Genomic DNA, 13,156 nt, shown 5'->3' with positions numbered 1-13,156 from the left:
TGGCATGGGCAGCTTACACATCTGGAAAGGCACCATCAATGCTGAAAGGTATAGTTCTAGAACAGCATATGCTCCCATCCAGACTGTGGCGAGCAGCGCCGCCTCGTCCCGCCCTCACGGTCCCTCGGCCTCGCTGCTCGCCACACAGACGTCATCTCTTTCAGGGAAGACCTTGGATTATCCAACATGACAATGCCAGACCACATACTGCATCAATTACAACATCATGGCTGCGTAGAAGAAGGATCCGGGTACTGAAATGGCCAGATCTTTCACCCATAGAAAACATTTGGCGCATCATAAAGAGGAAGATGCGACAAAGAAGACCTAAGACAGTTGAGCAACTAGAAGCCTGTATTAGACAAGAATGGGACAATATTCCTGTTCCTAAACTTGAGCAACTTGTCTCATCAGTGCCCAGACGTTTACAGACTGTTATAAAAAGAAGAGGGGATGCCACACAGTGGTAAACATGGCCTTGTCCCAATTCTTTTTTAGATGTGTTGATGCCATGAAATTTAAAATCAAATTTTTTTTTTCCCCTTAAAATGATACATTTTCTCAGTTTAAACATTTTATATGTCATCTATGTTGTATTCTGAATAAAATTTTGAAATGTGAAATGTCCACATCATTGCATTCTCTTTTTATTCACAATTTGTACAGTGTCCCAACTTTTTTGGAATCGGGTTTGTATAACCCGAAACTGCCACCTTAACTGCCACCTCCTTGTAACTGCCTCCTTTAACTGTCCTCCTTGAACTGCCACCTTAACGTGGTGGAGGGGTTTGAGTACCCAAATGACCCTAGGAGCTATGTTGTCCGGGGCTATATGCCCCTGGTAGGGTCTCCCAAGGCAAACAGGTCCTAGGTGACGGGTCAGACTAAGAGCAGTTCAAAAACCCCTTATTATGACAAGAAAAAGGAGGACCGTGACGTCGCCCGGTACGGCGCAGCCGGGGCCCCACCCTGGAGCCAGGCCTGGGGTTGGGGCTCGTTTGCGAGCGCCTGGTGGCCTGGCCTTCCCCCACGGGGTCCGGCCGGGCTCAGCCCAAGGGAGCGACGTGGGGACACCTTCCCATGGGCCCACCACTCGCAGGAGACATCCGTAAGGGGCCGGTGCAAAGAAAATCGGGCAGCAGTCGAAGGCGGGAGCCTAGACAACCCGATCCCTGGACACGGAAACTGGCTCTTGGGACATGGAATGTCACCTCGCTGGCAGGGAAGGAGCCTGAGATTGTGCGTGAGGTTGAGAGGTTCTGACTAGAGATAGTCGGAATCACCTCTACGCACGGCTTGGGCTCTGGAACCACACTCCTCGAGAGAGGATGGACTCTTCACCACTCTGGAGTTGCCCATGGTGAGAGGCGGCGGGCTGGTGTGGGTTTGCTTATAGCCCCCCAGCTCTGCCGCCATGTGTTGGAGTTTACCCTGGTGAACGAAAGGGTCGTTTCCCTGCGCCTTTGGCTTGGGGATATGTCACTCACTATTGTGTGTGCCTACGGGCCGAACGGCAGTGCAGAGTACCCGGCCTTCTTGGTGTCCCTGGGAGGGGTGCTGGAAAGTGCTCCGACTGGGGACTCCGTCGTTCTACTGGGGGACTTCAACGCCCACGTGGGCAATGACAGTGACACCTGGAGGGGCGTGATTGGGAGGAACGGCCCCACTGATCTGAACCCGAGTGGTGTTCAGTTATTGTTTTTCTTTGCTAGTTACGGTTTGTCCGTAACAAACACCATGTTCAGGCATAAGAGTGTCCATCAGTGCACATGGCACCAGTACACCCTAGGTCGTAGGTCAGTGATCGACTTTGTGGTTGTTTCATCTGACCTGCGGCCATATGTCTTGGACACTCGGGTGAAGAGAGGGTCGGAGCTGTCAACTGATCACCACCTGGTGGTGAGTTGGATCCGATGGCGGGGGAGGAAGCTGGATTGACTCGGTAGACCCAAGCGTACTGTAAGGGTCTGCTGGGAACGTTTGGCCGAGTCTCCTGTCAGAGAGATCTTCAACTCCTACCTCCGGCAGAACTTCGACCGGATCCCGAGGGAGGCTGGAGATATTGAGTCCGAGTGGACCATGTTCACCTCCATTGTCAAAGCGGCCGCTCGGAGCTGTGGACGCAAGGTCTCCGGTGCATGTCGAGGCGGCAATCCACGAACCCGGTGGTGAACACCGGAAGTAAGGGATGCCGTCAAGCTGAAGAAGGAGTCCTATCAGGCCTGGTTGGCTTGTGGGACTCCTGAGGCAGCTGACAGGTACCGGCAGGCTAAGCGGACTGCAGCCCGGGTGGTTGTGGAGGCAAAAACTCGGGCCTGGGAGGAGTTCGGTGAGGCCATGTAAAAGGACTATTGGCTGGCCTCGAAGAGATTCTGGCAAACCGTTCGACGCCTCAGGAGGGGGAAGCAGTGCCCTACCAATGCTGTTTACAGTGGCGATGGGCGGCTGTTGACCTCAACTGGGGAGGTCGTCGGACGGTGGAAGGAATACTTTGAGGATCTCCTCAATCCCGCCGTCACGTCTTCCATTGAGGAAGCAGAGGCTGGGGGCTCAGAGGAGGACTCGTCCATCACCCAACACTGCATGAAAAGTGGGATTTTCGACCCCGTAAACGCCTGTAGACTCCCGGAAATCTCCCTAATTTTCGGCAGTTTTCGACAATTTAGAGGCAGCAAACGTCGCGTTCGTCTGTGCCACAAATTGTCGTAAACGAACCATGATGTAGGTGGAGAGCCCCCCGCGGAGAGACTGCGGAGGTGCAACGCCTCTAATTAGCATATGAATAGCAGCGAAACCAGAGAGTCAACGGCCTGACTTGAATTTACTCACTCAGTATTGGCTGAAGCCACTACTTTTAAACAAGAAAAATCCCTCGTGATTGGTTGGCAGATCACTGCAAACCAATCATTATTGGTCACCCTGGCTCATTATAAATGTAAACCCCAATAATAATAATAAATATATAATTTATGTTGTAATAATTTATGTTTTATATTAATGTTATTGTGCTATGAACTACACTATTCATACCATCAAGGAATATATGGGAAAATTTGCCCTGACCATGCCGTTTATTCAAAGAAAGAGCTTTATTGTTAAAACACACAACTATGTACAGTGCAGCAGTAATGTCTTTTGTGTTGTCCTCCAAAAACGTCAAAAAGAAGTGCCCAGAGGGCGGTGGTCGCACAATCCATCCAGACACCGCCGTCTTCCTCATCAGACATGAGGTCAATGGTCGCGCACTTCCAAATGTCCATCTCATTCTCAGCCAGCACACTTCGTCTCGCTTCCAGCAACTGTAATACAATCCATAAAGACAATAAGCAACCTGAAAAATACTCACATTGACAAAAAACGGATCTAATATAATAAATCTTACCCTTTTTCTTCTTGATCGACTCTAAACTCTTCGCAGTTTCCGCCTGCGATGCAAGTTCAGGTTGTTTGTATCTGAAGCTGCGGCGTATCGATTCATAATACGTCTTACAGGCAGCTGGAAAACAATTACATGAGACTGGTATTAATAAAAACAGTCACAGTAAAATTAAACAAGGATTGAGAAAAACATTAGAAGTTATACTTACACACAATGTCGTCATGATCAGCGGTTAAATCTGGACTCGCGGAAATCGCTCCAAGCAAATAAGAGGTCACGGCTTCGTTATGAGGCGAGGATAGTCTGTGAAAACAAAATGTGCAGTTTTAAGCTCGGATCTGTTAACGCATCCATTTCCTTATACAGCTGAATAAAAGCATATTCTTTAAATCGTAACGTTACATTACCCATGCTCTGGTTCATAGCACCTGCAGTTTGCCTCAGAGTTGTGAAGACGCCAGACAGCTGAAAATTAGTCGAAAAAGTTGGTCGCGTCCATGCAGAGGAGTTGAAGAGGAGCTGAAGGCGAGACGGCGTCCTGTCATTGTTGATCACGAAAAATCAAAGCAGCAAAAACACAGGAAATGTATAAAAAAGAAAGAAAGTCCAAAACACGTCTGTTTAAAGCTCGTCTTCACGTCTTGTACGCGTCATGGCCATGACCTCGCACGTGATTGGACGAGGGCGAGAAGCTCGTCGGGCTGCTCCAATCACATGCGAGGTCATTGTTATAAGGAATATCTCGCGATAAGTGCTCGCATACCTATGCTGCCCTACAAAGGCAAAAGACCTTAACTCACCAGAGTGTGAAACTGAGAAAAATGACTTTAAAGTTTTTTTGTTGTCCAGCCAATTGTATGACAGGTAGGACGCTGAAAATGTGCCAAGTAGTTGTCATAATTAATATATTTATCTACATTAAAAAAAAATGTTGCTCAAACCTGACCTTTGACCCTTATTCGGAAGTTACTGTATTCTGCCTTTGCATTATCTGCAAAACAATAATGGGTCATACAAAGGCAAAATACCGTAACTTCTAATCTATTGATCATTTTGACTTTATCACTCTATACAAACATTTCTATGATAACAATGATAGCCTTAAAATAACATTTAGTGAGTTCTGTCTAGTAAGGCTTAATATTACATCAATAGAATTTTACAAAATAAAAAATAATGAGAAGGCTACAACTGTACTGGATCATTTTAAAACTTTATTATTGTGCTTAATTTAAGTAAAATAACACTTTAAGAGGTTAATAAAGTAACCTTCTACAGATATTTCTTACATTTGAAAGGTTTGATTTGACTATACCAGTAATATGTAGACGTCCTTTCTCAAATACCATTCACCCTTTTCTGACAAAATGTATAGGAATATGCTTATATCTGATGACATTGTGTGTATGTTTTCCAGAATTAATGAAAAAACTCTGTATTAATATATTTTCCTGGACAGAATGGAAAATGTATTTAGTACCACATGCATGTACAGACTACAGTTCTCGCTCACAAATTTGATGGGATTAGGATTGATTGTCTTGATATAGTCAGTTTATGACAGTTTACAAAGAAGGGAGTCTAACAACAAACTGATTTTAAGAAATGTATTAAATTAACAAGAAAATGAAACAAAAGAATGTTAAGAGGTGAATAAAATAAAAAAATGTTGATGTATTTTGGCTGTGTGCGTGTGCGTGTGTGTGTGTGTGTGTGTGTGTGTGTGTGTGTGTGTGTGTGTGTGTGTGTGTGTGTGTGTGTGTGTGTGTGATTGTGTGTGTGATTGTGTGTTTGTGTGTGTGTGTGTGTGTGTGAGAGTCCATAGAGGGGCTTAATTTATCCCTATTCTTCAACCTCATTGAGGTTTCTGACCACCAAGGAGCTCCAGAAAAACCTATTATATTTATTTTCACTTTATTTAAGTTAATGGGTGTGGCAAAAGTGCTTCAATACATATAGGCATAACACTGTAACTTTTTATTTTGTGTGTATTTTTTTTTTTACATAACATTGGTTATTGCTAATGACATACAGAGTAATTAATCTACTACACTGTTAGCCCGGACAAGTTGAATCTACTTAAAAAATTGGAGCAAACTGGTTGCCCTAAAAATTTAGTAATGTGAACTAAAAAGAGTACATTTAACTTAAAATGTTTTAGTTTAAAAAATTCTGAACCTAGATAAAACTCCCCCTGCTGCTACTCTGATTTGCATTTGTGTAGCTCACAGCATGTTCATTTACATGTTAAAGCCTCCCCTCGAATTAAGGGGAGGGGGGGTCATGGGGGGACAACTGCCAAGCAAGGCCCACGTCAATTTCTGTCAATTTACGGCAGTTTTCGGTGTTGCCTGCAAATTGCCGTGCACAGTCGTAAACCTGAAGTTCCACGGCAATCTACAGTGCCACATACTGACGTAAATCCCACTTTTCATGCAGTGCAAGCTGAAGTCACTGAGGTGGTCAAGAAACTCCTCGGTGGCAAGGCACCGGGGGTGGATGAGATCCGCCCTGAGTACCTCAAGTCTCTGGATATTGTGGGGCTGTCTTGGCTGACACGCCTCTGCAGCATCACGTGGCGGTCGGGGACAGTGCCTCTGGGATGGCAGACCGGGGTGGTGGTCCCTCTTTTTAAGAAGGGGGACCGGAGGGTGTGTTCCAACTACAGGGGGATCACAGTTCTCAGCCTCCCCGGGAAAGTCTATGCCAGGGTACTGGAGAGGAGAATACGCCCGATAGTAGAACCTCGGATTCAGGAGGAACAGTGTGGTTTTCGTCCGGGCCGTGGTACACTGGACCAGCTCTATACCCTCTACAGGGTGCTGGAGGGTTCATGGGAGTTTGCCCAACCAGTCCACATGTGTTTTGTGGATTTGGAGAAGGCATTCGACTGTGTCCCTCGCGGCGTCCTGTGGAGGGTGCTCGGGGAGTATGGGTATGGTCCTTTGCTAAGGGTTGTCCGGTCCCTGTATGACCGAAGCAGGAGTTTGGTCCGCATTGCCGGCAGTGAGTCAGACTTGTTCCTGGTGCATGTTGGACTCCGGCAGGGCTGCCCTTTGTCGCCGGTTCTGATCATATTTTTTATGGACAGAATTTCTAGGCGCAGCCAGGGGCCGGAGGGTGTCAGGTTTGGGGACCATGCGGTTTCGTCTCTGCTCTTTGCGGATGACGTTGTCGTGTTGGCCCCTTCTAACCAGGACCTTCAGCATGCACTGGGACAGTTTGCAGCCGAGTGTGAAGCGGCTGGGATGAGGATCAGCACCTCCAAATCCGAGGCCATGGTCCTCAGTCGGAAAAGGGTGGTTTGCCCACTTTCAGGTTGGTGGAGAGTTCCATTTATTCAAGAAATGTTTCCATCATAGTTTTAATATGCTCATATCTTCTTACCGTATTACACGAGTGAGATTTATTTAGTGTATCCATACAGCATTTTTATGCATTATCCAGTTTCGAAGGTTGTGTTAATGGAATATTTTCCGTCATTGACTGGATTTTTTATAGGAGTGACAGGAAAATCTACACTGAGGATGACAATTGTGACTTGTAACTGTAATCCCCACCCAGACCAGTTGGTGGTGAGTGAAGTTTGGCAGCAGAACGCGGGTTCAGCCTCCAGAACAAAATTAAAACTGCCACAACTGTCTGAGGCACAGACGCAAAATCGAAGGACAATAGCAAAATTTTGATTATTCTTAGGTGAGCACTTGAGTCCATGCAGGAAGGTTTGAGTTCAGGCAAATAAGGAAAGTCGATTCAGTTCATGTTTTCTGTGTTTTTTGTTCATATTTTAAATGTTATTGTAATATTGCATTGTTCATAATATTTGCCTGTTCATGCACAAAGTTCTTGTTCTAGTGGCCTCCGCTGTCACTGCGGGAAAAACACAAACAAACATTCATCTGCTTCGTGTGGTCTCTGACTGTTCATCTGCTCTCTTCATAAATAAATAAATGCATAATCCAGCCTACTTGCTCATCCTATAAATTCATGATTAAAAAATGTAAACAGAAACAAAAGCTATTAAATGTTTTATTATCATTCAAATATGAAGATTTAAATGACAGGTAATAATAGATTATGACAGAATTTTTACGACCCTGTCTGTCAAAATGACGGACAATGAGAAAGTCAAATGCAAGTCAACCACCGCCCAGCTTATAACTGGTATGGGAGAATGGCACAAGAGAAGCCTAATAAGATCCATGTTAAAGCACACCTGAAGCCAAAAAAAACATTAGACCCAGAAAATATTGCTGAGATGAGCCCAAAATCTAGCTTTTTATCCGTATTTCAAAGATATATGTGCTGCAAATCTGACACTGCCCACACTTCAAACAGCACCATACCTACAGTGAAGCATCATCATGCTGTGAGGCCGCTTTTGTATCAGCAGAGGCTGAGCATCTTGTTAAAATAGAAGGAAGACAGGATGCTGCAAATACTTGGAGATAAATTCATGATCCCAAACACAAAAACACACTCAAAAAAAACACAAATAGGTGAATGTCCTACAATTGTCTTGTAAAATTGTGATGCACAACCATCATGCGACTAACCTAAAGGGATGGCCTGGAGAAAATCTGAATTGGCACATACTTAATTGGCCATGACTTAATGCGGTCGTCGCTGCATTACCGTTGCAATGTATTGAAAAGGTAATGCAATTACTAATATAAAATATACTAATGCACATAACATAAATTAATGTATTATATATATATTCTCTTCTCTTTTATCCCTTTGTCTTAGCCATTATTTTTTCCCCGCATTCCCTGAGCTTTGACAATGCTCTAGAGTGGCATATAACAGGCTAGAAATAATGCAATTGTGAGGACACTGGGGGATATTGAAACAAGGGTCTTTCTCTCTTAATCCTCTGTACAGCATCAGCTAGGTTGCTGACAGAACCAGCCTGTCTCTAAAACAATTCCAGTCTGTGTGGGCAGGTGGCTAAACAACTCACTTTATATTTTATTTATAATAATGTGAAATGTGATTCCTGCAAACAGATAAGATTTCATCCTACGATTTCCTCCATGTAAATGCAGGGCAATGGGTTGAGACGTGCTTTTCCGGTTTTATTACATGCTGGGACATCACAGAGATGTGTTATGCTCCTCAGTAGACATTTCTCTTCGTTTGACATGCCTGGGTTGGAGATATGGAGATTTTTTCCAGGTTAAAGCTGTGGCTTACCATGGGGTTTTTTGATCCCGTTTCCTGTCATTTCTTTACAGTGGATTTAAAAAGTCTACATACCCCTGATAAAACAGCTGTTTTTTGTGATGTCAATAAGGATACAAAAATAAATTGTATCAAAACTTTTGTACCTTGAAAGGCACATGTAAGATTTTTGGATTCAAATATCCAAAAACCCCTAGAACAATGTTATATATATTTTGTTGACTTGTGTACACTATCCTAAATTTTTCCAATATTGTTTGAATCCAGAGAAATAAGCCAGGACACGTTTCTGTGCGTCACCTATCAATGACATGTCCGCATTACCCTCTATTTCAGGTTTTATTTTGTAGAAAACATGGAAACACCAAAGAAGCTTTAATATATGTGTTTTGGTGAGCAACTGTTTGGATACATTCATCGACAGAAAACTAATATATGTTCTATAACTCAACACAGTTAGTCTTATTGTTTAAATAACGTTTTGATTTACCGCAAGTACCATGTTTTACCATGCCTTATATCGATCTAAATTACTGCAGTGTGCAACAAGTGTCTTATAGTAGCCCCCAAGCGAACGCACAGAGTAGCATTATACATAACTTTCAACACTCAATGTATCTAATATGATAAAACAGCACTATTACCCCACATACACATGATGGGAAGAAGCGGAATCGGTCGTCCACAGCATAATAAAAGCTCCGCTACATCAAGGCTTCATCAAGCTATGCCTTTGTTTTGAATAAGCAACCTCTTGCAGCGAAAAATTACATATTGTGGCTTTAATGTAAAAAGTACAACCTAAGCAATGACACTGAAAACTAGTGACACATTTCAGAGAAGAAAAAACAAACAAATAAAAACTTAAAATAACCTATTTATTTATTTATTTATTTTTGTGTAGGTACTTAAGAAGTCTGGTGGAGATCAGCATCCAAACTTATGCTGTTGTCTAGCTATGTTGGCCTGTTCACCAGGGAATAACATTGCAAAATAATAAAACAGAAATGGTGACAAGGTGCCGTAAAAAAAAAATGTCCCGAGATTTCATATATGGACACTTTTGCAGTGCTGTGATCTCAGTGCTGTCTCAGATTTGACCATGGGTCCGTGCCCTGTGGTGGGCTGTCGTTTGCTGTTTTGGCAGGGTACGGCTGGAGGCCTTTTCGGACAACAGCGGGAAGCTCCAGCTGTCCCTGCAGGAAATCATCGAATGGCTGACAGCTAAAGACGAGGAGCTGTCCGAGCAGCTGCCCATAGGAGGTGATGTCGGAGCAGTGCAGCACCAGCGGGAGTTCCACCAGGTTGGCTTAACACACATACACTTATTCATGCTGTCATTCCCCACATTAGCATATATTTTCTCTTGCTGACTTTGCTCTTGAACACTGTTAATCTTGTCATCTATCAACATAACAGAATCAATTCAATATTTAAGATTGCAATATGGCAGCAGGAGTTCAGATAGAATGACGTTAACGATTCAAGCCCACCTACCTGTGAGCTGTTAAAAAGCCGCTAAATCCATTATCAAGATGCAAAAGTAGACCTGAATGAAACCTGTTAATTGGAAATCTGAACCCCACAAAGGGGTTTCATAAGCCACAAAGATCACTAAAAATAGAACAAAGAGAATAGTGACAATAGTGGATGCGTGAACAATAAATGACATATTTTATGTTCACATATTTTTCTCTCCAATTAAGGAATAGTTCACCAAAAAGACCTTTACTCAAGTCATTCCAATCCCATATAAAAATTATTTCTGAGACAAAAAGAGAAATTTTGAAGACCGCATTGTGCATAGATTGGGATGCTTTCAAGCTTCAAAAATGAACAAAAAAGCACTAGAAAAGAATCAAAGAACTGGTTCATATGACCTTTTGTGTGAGAAACAGACCAAAAATGACATTATTTACTGACAATCTTGCCCTCCAGTGAGCTGATAACCATTGTAACCAGATCATTGAGTCAGTGAGTCACTAGAGAATCAGTCAGATTTGTGAATGAATCATTCAGAATTGAATTACCTGATTCATTGAAGCGATCTGACACAAAATAGTGATTTGTTCACAGATCACACATCATGTTTCTCTCATGAACGCATGTGAACCAAGGAAAGCTGTGGTGGATGCCAGAATTTTATTTCATACGGGGATGATTTTTTTGTTTCAATTTTAGGTGAACTATCCCTTACTACTCTCCTGTACATACACATTATGTTCTGCACTTAAACTTGTTCTTTTTCCCAATACACAAACTCACTCTCCCAGATAAACACACACCTTGTAATTGGTCCTGTATACTGCAGGATACTGCTTCCATCTTAGCACCAATTTCCAGTGTTGTCAGCTGAATAAAGCAGGAAAAAGAGGGGAGGAAAGATAGAGCAAGAGAGTGAGAAAGAGAGAGAGATAGCAAGCTCTTTCTTTCTGTGACTGACACACTGTGAAATCAGCCTCCAAATTAACAGGCCTGTATCTCACTGTCCCTTTATTGGCTCTCACGCATTTCTTCCTTATTGCTCTCAGTGTAATATGTACATGCACATATGCACATGCATGCACTCCTGTCCTCGCTCTATCATTCTCCTTTCCTCCATTTCACGCCTGCAATGTATGATGTTCGTATTCCCAATATGCCACATCGCCCTAAAACTTTTCTGACATAGCAGAGAGCAAAATCACATATGCTGCTCTGCAGAGAATTACAGCGTTTTAAAAAATTTAAATTATTGATCATTAATGGATTTCATCCTCTGTGTTTTAATATCAGACTCGTTTTGTCTTCCCCTGTGCTAATATTTTTTTTTTTAGTTTGTTGACAGATTTGAATTCTTTGGATTGGTTTAAAAACTGTGTATATATTAAGGCTTGTCCTAACACCAGTCTAGACTGAAATTATAATGGTTTCCCATGAGTCTTTCAAGACTAAGTAGTTTTAGTGGGCACTTGTTAACATTACCAGGCTGAAACAACCATTTCTTGCGGCTTTTCCTTCAAATGTATAATTAATACATGAGTGATCTTAAGGCTTTATTTTTAGCTACTATTAAATTTTCACTTTAAGTGGAATAAAAAACATTTTCAGGCCTCAGTTATTACACGGAATAGCAAGAGGGCATGCTCTCCGTGAAGACCCTTCTGGAGATTTCCTGTGACTTTCCTGTGGGTAATACAGGAGATTTAATAGTAATTTCTTCTTGCTATAAGGAGATTGAACTGTTGGATCATCCAAATAAATGACTTTAAGAAGAGGGGCTACTGTTGTTCAAATTGCTCAAGAAGTTAATGCTGGTTCTGATAGAAAGGTGTCAGAATACACAGTGCATTGCAGTTTGTTGCGTATGGGGCTGCATAGTCGCAGACCAGTCAGGGTGCCCATGCTGACCCCTGTCCACCACCAAAAGCACCAACAGTGGGCACATGAGCATCACCTGGTCTGATGAATCACGTTTTCTTTTACATCACATGGATGGCCGGGTGCGTGTGCGTCGCTTACCTGAGGAACACATGGCACCAGGATGCACTATGGGATGAAGGCAAGCCGGCGGTGGCACTGTGATGCTTTGGGCAATGTTCTGCTGGGCAACCTTGGGTCCAGCCTTCCATGTGGATGTTACTTTGACACATACCACCTACCTAAGCATTGTTGCAGACCATGTACACCCTTTCATGGAAACGGTATTCCCTGGTGGCTGTGGCCTCTTTCAGCAGGATAATGTGCCCTGCATCAAAGCAAAAATGGTTCCGGAATGGTTTGAGGAGCACAACAACGAGTTTGAGGTGTTGACTTGGCCTCCAAATTCCCCAGAATGTGCTGAACAAACAAGTCCGATCCATGGAGGCCCCACCTCGCAACTTACAGGACTTAAGGGATCTGCTGCTAACATCTTGCTGCCAGATACCACAGCACACCTTCAGGGGTCTAGTGGAGTCCATGCCTTGACGGGTCAGGGCTGGTTTGGCAGCAAAACGGGGCCCAGCACAATATTAGGAATATCATAATGTTATTCCTGATCTGTGTATATGCATAGTTCATTTCTGGTTTGAGCTTCACCTCAATGCATTAGTAACACAAATTGGTTTCTATTGGACCCAAGATCAAGATCATGATCAAGATTGGAGCTAGTGGCCAGAGTTGAGAGGGTGCTTCTCAATATCCCTCCTCGTTTCCTCGCTCCTTCGTCCTCCATCCTATGACCCGGAAACCGACCGAGCTCAGCCATCTTGTAGGACATCTCAATTCTCTAATTGCATCGTGAGGAGGCGAGGATCAAGGAGTGAGGAGGCTTCCTGAGGAGTCATGAGCGAGGATACATGGGTGTATCCTTTGCGGAAGTGTTTTATCGACTAAACGTGACACGTATAAATTCTCCTCCCCCTTCACATCTTGCCACAGTTCATTCATTATTATTATGTTTACATGTACAAGACACAAATGGATGTCAAATAACAACAACTGACAGTTGCATAATTATATCAAAGCACAAGAAAATGAAAGAAACAAAATGTAATACTATAAACAACAAATAAAAAGCAGTTAATAACTGGGAATAATTAGTTGTTATTAATAACTGGTAATATTAAATAA

At 43.1% G+C, this 13,156-nt stretch overlaps 1 protein-coding gene across 1 annotated transcript in view; it reads left to right on the top strand.

Annotated features, from left to right (window-relative positions):
* drp2 (dystrophin related protein 2) overlaps positions 1 to 13,156 on the top strand; it is a 101,329-nt gene that overhangs the window by 22,176 nt on the left and 65,997 nt on the right. The window contains exon 3 of the mRNA XM_079838840.1: positions 9,711 to 9,867. Within this exon, the coding sequence (XP_079694966.1) occupies positions 9,711 to 9,867 (157 nt within the window). The remainder of the gene's footprint in view (positions 1 to 9,710; positions 9,868 to 13,156) is intronic.

This window comes from Gobio gobio (assembly GCF_949357685.1).
Source record: "Gobio gobio genome assembly, chromosome: 16".
NCBI lineage: Eukaryota > Metazoa > Chordata > Actinopteri > Cypriniformes > Gobionidae > Gobio > Gobio gobio.
This window is presented reverse-complemented; position numbering and strand designations above follow the sequence as displayed.